At 32.6% G+C, this 8,387-nt stretch overlaps 1 protein-coding gene across 1 annotated transcript; it reads right to left on the reverse strand.

The window, feature by feature from the left end:
* Window positions 1-487: 487 nt before the first annotated feature.
* LOC126899844 (uncharacterized) lies at window positions 488-5,074 on the reverse strand. Its single transcript, XM_050675110.1, has one exon. It carries the CDS (start codon window positions 5,072-5,074, stop codon window positions 488-490), a length of 4,587 nt encoding a protein of 1,528 aa, XP_050531067.1.
* Window positions 5,075-8,387: the final 3,313 nt, after the last annotated feature.

Below are 8,387 nucleotides of genomic sequence, written 5' to 3' on the forward strand. Positions count from 1 at the left end.
ACATCAAAAATTTTAGACAAACAATTTTTCTTTTTTAGAAATAAATATAAAATTAAATAAATAATTAATAATAAACATCAAAAATTTTAGACAAACAATTTTTCTTTTTTAGAAATAAATATAAAATTAAATAAATAATTAATAATAAACATCAAAAATTTTAGACAAACAATTTTTCTTTTTTAGAAATAAATATAAAATTAAATAAATAATTAATAATAAACATCAAAAATTTTAGACAAACAATTTTTCTTTTTTAGAAATAAATATAAAATTAAATAAATAATTAATAATAAACATCAAAAATTTTAGACAAACAATTTTTCTTTTTTAGAAATAAATATAAAATTAAATAAATAATTAATAATAAACATCAAAAATTTTAGACAAACAATTTTTCTTTTTTAGAAATAAATATAAAATTAAATAAATAATTAATAATAAACATCAAAATTTTTAGATAATCAATTTATTTATTTTTTTTTTTTCAATTTTTCACAGCTTCTTGGTGATTTTTCGATAAAAATAAATTTTTTAATTCTTTCAATCTATTGTTGCTTCCTGCGAAATTTGTGGCGTTATCTGAATAAATAAATTTTCCGATACCTCGACGACTCCACATTCGTTTCAGTGCGCTTAAAAACGCATTTGTTGTTAAGTCACCTACTAGTTCAATATGAACGGCCTTACAAGAAAAGCACACGAAAATACATACATATGCCTTTATTTTAGTAGAGTTTCGTCTTAAACTATTTTTAATATAGATAGGCCCACAAAAATCCACGCCCGTTGCATAAAATGCTTTGTCGAAACTTGTAACTCGCGTGCTCGGTAAGTTGCCCATAATCGGTTGAAATACCATTGGTTTAGATTTGAAACAAGGTATGCATTTATGCACAGTATACCTTGCTATATTTCGTCCATTGATGGGCCAATATTGTTCACGAACAGCCGCTAATAAAGCCTGTGGCCCAGAATGCAGCAATCGAATATGTTCATACTTGAATAGTAGCATAGTGAAAGCTGATTTTGATGGTAGTAAAATTGGATTTTTTCTATCATTACTAATGGACGCTGAATTATTTAACCGGCCAACAACACGAATTAAACCATTATTGTCGACGAAAGGGTTAAGAAAAAACAATTTACTCTTCTTTTTTATTGACTCTCCTTTATGTAAACATTGTAATTCTTCAGAAAAATATTGAGATTGCACGACTAACAATAATTTTTGTCTAGCCCGAATAGTTTCTTCTGGGTCGATGTAAATAGTGTAAATACATTTTGAATTTGACGACCGCTTATCTCTTACAATTTTTCTCCATCTTAGAATATACGCTGTTATGTTGAGTAATTTAGTTAATGATGAAAACCGTTCCGTGATATCAAACTTTTCAATTTTTGTTAATGTGACTACGAATTGTTTTTCTTCTAAATCATCTTTTACTACTATAATTTTTTGACAATTGTTATTAGGCCAATTTGATTCGTCATGAGTTAGCCACGTTGGACCTGTCCACCATAATTTATTTTCTATTAGTGCTTTTGGACTGCATCCTCGGGATATGATATCTGCCGGATTATCCGTTGAACGTACGTGCTTCCATTGTGCAGCCGTAGAAGTGTTATGTATTTCTCCGACGCGGTGAGAAACAAACGTTTTCCATCGAGAGGATGGTGAATTTATCCATGCAAGAACGATTTGTGAGTCTGACCAATACCATATTTTACTTGTACAACAATTAAGTTTTGGAATTAATTTATTGACGAGACGCACTGATAATACGGCGGCACACAGTTCCAGTCGCGCGAGTGAAATAACTTTTAATGGAGCGACTCGCGATTTTGACGCAATAAGTCGAACTATACGCGACCCGTCTGCGTCTTTTGCCATTAAATAAATACACGAACCGTATGCACTGATCGACGCGTCCGCAAAAGCGTGAATTTGCATGTCGCACACATTGTTACAACCAATTATTCTTCGCGGTATTTTTATTTTTTCGATATCTACTAGTTCGTTACGATACGCTTCCCATTCCCGACTAATGTGTGCGGGCAGCTCGTCGTCCCAATCCGTTTTCAGTTGCCATAGCTGTTGCATTATCTTTTTCGCTGATACTACAACCGGTCCTATTAGTCCGAGCGGGTCAAATATTGTCGCTATAGTAGATAATATTGTACGTTTAGAACTCGATTGTTTACTTGATTCGATGTCATTATATTTGTATTGATAATAATCATCCCATGGACTCCACAATAAGCCCAACGTTTTTATTGCGCTGCCGTCAATATTCATAACATAATGCGGGTCATTACTTATGTTCTTTATAGTTGACAACAATGACGGTTCATTTGATATCCATTTTCTTAATGTAAACCCAGCGCTATCGGTAATTTTTATTATTTGATCTCTCAGTGTTATGGCTTCTTCAATAGTGTTTGCGCCGCCCAAATAATCGTCAACATACAAATCTGTCGAAATTGCTTTGCTTGCCGACGGATATTTAGTGCAATTCTCATCTGCCAATTTTTTGAGACACGCCGTAGCGATGTATGGAGCACTTGTGGTTCCATATGTAACTGTTGACAGACAATATTCTTTTAATTCTTCGTGTGGTTGAGATCGCCAAAATATTTTTTGCAAAACTCTATCCTTTTTAGCTACCCATATTTGCCTATACATTTTAGCTATATCTGCTGACAGCACGTACTTGTGTACCCGAAAGCGTGCTAAAATACATATAAGTTCATCTTGAATTACCGGCCCTTTCATAAGTATTTGATTCAAGCTTGTTCCTGAAGTGGACTGTGCAGATGCGTCGAATACAACACGGGTTTGTGTTGTTGCACTGTGGTTGCGTAAAACAGCATGGTGTGGCATATAGTATGATATTTCGTTTGTTGATTGCGATTCTTCCATATGATTCAATTTTAAGTATTCATCCATAAATTCAATGTACTTTACACGAAGATCATTATTTTTTCGTAAATTATTTTCTGTAGCTAGAAAACGTCGCCGCGCCATTGCCTTTGAATCACCAAGTAATTCAACGTTGTTTTTCAGTGGGAGTTCAACAATAAATTTTCCCGTAGGTTCACGTTTTACTGTTTGTTCAAAATGCTCGACACAAGACCTTTCTTCAATGCTGAGTTTTTTGTTTGAACCCATTTCTTCTACTTGCCAAAATTTTGACATCAAATCATTTAAATTTACTTGGTTATCAATTACAATCGAATTGAAAAATGTTTTTGTAGTTGTTTGTGCTAAACTGGACACAGATCCCGCAACTATCCAGCCTAGTTCTGTTTCTTGGAAAATTATTTCAGTTGCATCTACCTTATGTTTACCGGCCTTTAGTATACTATAGAAACATTCAGCACCGAGTAGTACATCTATTTTGCCAGGTACGTCGTAATGTGGGTCAGCTAATTTAACGTTATTAGGTATATTTATACCAGTTGTGTTTATTGTTTCGTTTGGTAAAAATGAAGTTATTTTTGATAACGTTAAAAAATCGAGTTGGCTACTGTAATTACTATTTTGTGACTGAATTAATGTTGTTATAGAGTAAAATGATTTACCTTTAGAATTATCTACACCAGATATACTAATATTTACTCTTTTTCGTGGCGATTTTAATCTTTGCGCTAACTCAGTGGTTATAAAATTAGTTTGAGAGCCTGAATCGAGCAGTGCTCTTACAATGAATGTTTCATTAAAATGGCTTTTAATTTTTATTATTGCTGTTGATAACAAAACTTGTTTTTGTTCTGCACACGTCACATGTGTACTTATGATTTGTTCATCACTTTGCTCTTCGGGTATGTGAAGTAATGTATTATGTGCTTCTCCACATTTCCTGCAGCCTGAAAATTTACATAATTGGTTTTCTGAATGATGAGCCAAACATACATTACAAATGCTTAATTGAGTAACCTTTTGATGACGCTCTTTTATTGTTAGGTCTAAAAATTTTTTGCAATGATATATAGCATGAGTTGTTTCATTGCATAAATAACATTTAAATTTTTTTGAAGTCGCATGCAATACGGTCCTTTTTTGATAATCAAATCGTTTCTTTTCCTTTTTTTGATTGTCACCGCATTCATTTAACCTTTTTGCACTTTCAACCGCTTCTAATAGTTGACAGTGATTATTTAAAAATTCAATTATGTCTTTGACTTCTGAGACTTCAGTTTTTGGTGCTTGCTTTTCCCACGCTCGCAATGTGTTTGTGTCAAGTTTTGTTGATATGACGTGAATCATCAGAGGACCCCATAAATTAACATCGTGGCCTAAATTTTCTAGTGCTTTCATGTTGCCGACTAAATCGTCAGTAAACATTCGCAGATTGTCCGCTGATTCCTCGATAACTGGTTTTATATCATAAATGGCTTTTGTATGTTGTTGCACCAAAATCCGTTTATTATTGAACCTGTTGTTCAAACTATCCCATGCTATCTTATAATTTTTTGCCGATGTTTCGAAGCATTGTATTACTTTCAATGCGTCGCCCGACAAAGCTGCTTTTAGATAAAAAAACCTTTGTACATCAGTTAATGCTTCGTTCTCGTGAATTAACGCATTAAATATATCATTGAATGTTGACCATTCTTTATAGCTGCCGCTAAATGTAGGTACACTTAATGGCGCTAATTTTACAATTGATGGTTGATTAGATACACAACTGTTTGTTAGTGTTGACGTCATTATGGGTGGTTGTGATGTGTTTCGAATATCTACCGTGTGATTTATTTCTTCTATTTCTGCTTGATCACTAGCCAATATTCGTTCATACTCTGATACTGCCTCAAAGTACATTTCTTCAAACTGAATTCTGTATGGATCTTCTGGGCTTTCTGGATCTCTGAGTTCTTCAATTTCAGCCTGAATCTTTTGAAATTCATTCCATACTTCTTCAATTTTTTGTCGGCGTACTTTGAGTGAAGTCCTATCCCCACCTTTCTGTGCTGCTGCAGACACGAAAGTAACAAACCTTGTCAATTGACCTTTGATTGTACCTCGCCTACCATATAATACTGCATTCTCCACAGCTGGCTGCTCGGCCATTGTATGCTTATGAGCAAAGAAAACCCAATATTTTTTTTAGCTTAGTGTAAACAAGTATAATTAATTATATTTAAATAACTAAAACACACTACCCGAACTTTACGCACATACGCACTTTTTGTACTCGAAAATTTATTTATTTTTTAATTATTCATATAATTGAAGATCGAAGGACCAGAAATGTTGGTGAGCGGGATTATTAACCGTTAAAAAATCGAACGCTCAATTAACCTTATTTTTTTTAATTTGTTTGATTAATGTAATGAATATTAAATTTAATATGAATAAATAAAATGTACAAAATATTTGTTCCTTAATTTTATTTATAATTAAAACTTACATGAAAATATTTAAATACAAATGTAACCTTGATTAATATTGGAGCGCGTCGCTGATGGTTCAGCGGTGGAACGTACACTGATTAGACTTAATACTAAAGACACATTGCTGACCAGCCAAACCAAGATAAAAGACCATACTATAGTGTGACTCGCGCTAACAATAGCATTAATAGACATCAAATAAGCACCCTGACTGGTCTACTGACAGGACATGGTCACCTGCTTAAGCATCTTAACGCAATGGGGGTATCGGAATCACCATTGTGCAGGAAGTGTGGAGTAGAAGAGGAAGACTCATTTCACATCATGTGCGAATGTGAAGCCTTGTCCACACTAAGATCAAACTACTTGAATAAACCATTTCCTGAAAAAGAGGATATTAAAAACCTAAAACCCAGAGAGATACTTAATTTCGCCAGAAAGACAGGACTCTTTGGTCATCTTTAGAGGTGACTTTATGGTTGGTAATGTATTAACACTTTGGTGATAACATTTAGGTGGGTAAACCGAATCAAGACAATTCGGTATGAGGTGCGCACAATGGACCAACAGGTCTGAGTGCATGGGCATTATGTCCACCTCAATAATAACTAAAACTAAAACTAAAATGACAAAAAATTATTTAAAAAAGAGAGATACTCGACACTTATAATTTAGCATTATACCATTGAAACACTACTTTTAATTATGTTAGTTACACAATTTAATAGCGCATAATTGCGTTATTTAAGGATGCTTTTAATAAATGCATCATTTCAATATTATAATTAATATATTTAAAAATGCATTTAATTTTATTAATATAATTACATTTTTATTATTAAATATAATTAATATTTATTTCTATCGAGCATTATTGTTATGGGATTAAAAGCTGTCTTATTCTAAAAATCGGCATCCACCGCATCATTGATTTTTTGATTGTGTTTGACGATTAACCTGCAAATTTTAATTAACCTGATATTTTTGATAAGTTTTACTTAATTAATAATTAATGATTATATAAGTAATACTTAATTCAGTAAACATTTGTATGGACAATTTTATTATATGATATTTCATGAGATCACACCCTTGTTGTATTTGAACTTAATATTGGTTCAACCCAAACCTCACATTTTTCCATCACTTCGGGTCAAGTCAAAAATTCATTATTAAACTTGTGTAAACTGGCAAAATGTAAACATATTTTTCAGTTATAACGTCACTAGGAGTATATAAGCGATTATTTTCGGTGGAGTGTCACTATGTGTTTAACCATGGTAACGGTAACAATGTTCCCGAAATACGTATCTGCGATTTTTTAGTAATTTTTTGTGGTTTTTTGAGTTAAATATTTTGAAGTTTAAATTTAATATTTTTAATATAATTTTGACTTTAAATAATCTTTAGCCACAAGTGATCAATTTTCGTTATATAATTCTTCCTCTAAAAATAATAACCTTTTGTTATTCTCCACCAAAAGATTTTATTACGTTTATATAAGTAAAAAATAGAACTAAAAATTTTCATTTAGGTTAGTTTTTAATTTTTGTGGTATTTAAGATGTACAAAATAAACTTTTATCATGTAATTCGGTAATCAACAATCTTTTGATATGCGGACCATATTTTTGTTGAATGTCGCAAAAAAATTTATTTATGTATAATATTTGCATATTATATATCTTCTTCTTCCTCGCCTTAATCCCAACTACTTGGGATCGGCCACCCTTATTCTAAACTTCCACTTGACACGATCTCCCACATCATTTACACTCACATCAGCTGTCCTCAAATCGCATTCAATAGCATCCTTCCATCTCTTTTGGTCTTCCTCTACCTCTTCTTCCTTCAACATTTATTTCTATAACTGTTCTTACAGCTTCCGATTCTTTTATCATCATAGCATGACTAAACAATCTAAGTCTATTTTCTGTCATCTTATCCACGATTGACGCAACACCTTTACTTCCTCTTATATGCTCGTTCCTTATCCTATCTTCTCTAGTCACTCCACTCATCCAACTAAGCATTCTTATCTCTGCTCTACTTTCTTATCAAGCACCCAACACTATGAACCATATATCATAGCTGGTCTTATTACAGTCTTTTAGAATTTACCTTTCAGCTTCATTGGAATTCTTTTATCGCATAAGACTCCAGAAGCTTCTCTCCACTTTAACCACCCGCACTTAATTCTGTGTTTTATATCCTCGTCAATACTACCACTCTTTTGCATAACTGACCCTAAATACTTAAAACCTTCTACCTCTCCAATCACGTCCTCGCCTATTGTCACTGACCTCCTCATTTCACCTACCTCGTGTTCTCCTTTGTCACACTCGTACTCTATATACTCTGTCATACTTCTACTTATTCTTAAACCCTTTTCTTCAAGAGCTGATCTCCACACCTCTAGCCTTTGATTAATTTCCTCCCTATTTTCTCCTATTAACACTATATCGTCAGCAAACAACATGCACCACGGCACCTCTCCTTGTATTTCTCTAGTAATTTCATCCATCACTATAGAGAATATGTAAGGGCTAAAAGCAGAACCTTGGTGCACTCCTACTCCTACTCTTACCCGAAAACCTTCTGATATTCCTCCTATGCTTTTTATCCTGGTACAAGTGCCATCATACATATCTTCTATTATATTAATGTACCTTTTCGGGACTCCCTTTCTTATTAATAACCACTTTAAAACTATGTATAATATATATTTACATATAAAGTTTCAAATTAAGTTACATTATTTGACTATATTTTAATAAAGATAATTTATAAATTTAAAAATACAATAACAAATTTAATACGATATTTGAACTTGTATTATTTCCTTATAACATGATTAAATCATATAAGTCTATTTTCTCTTATCTTATCTACAATTAACGCTACATCTATAATCTCTCTTTTATGTTCGTTCTTTATCCTATCTTCTCTAGTCACTTTGCTCATCCATCTAAGCATTCTCATGTCTATTAC

This window comes from Daktulosphaira vitifoliae, unplaced genomic scaffold (genome assembly GCF_025091365.1).
Source record: "Daktulosphaira vitifoliae isolate Bord-2020 unplaced genomic scaffold, ASM2509136v1 Scaffold_1, whole genome shotgun sequence".
Lineage (NCBI taxonomy): Eukaryota > Metazoa > Arthropoda > Insecta > Hemiptera > Phylloxeridae > Daktulosphaira > Daktulosphaira vitifoliae.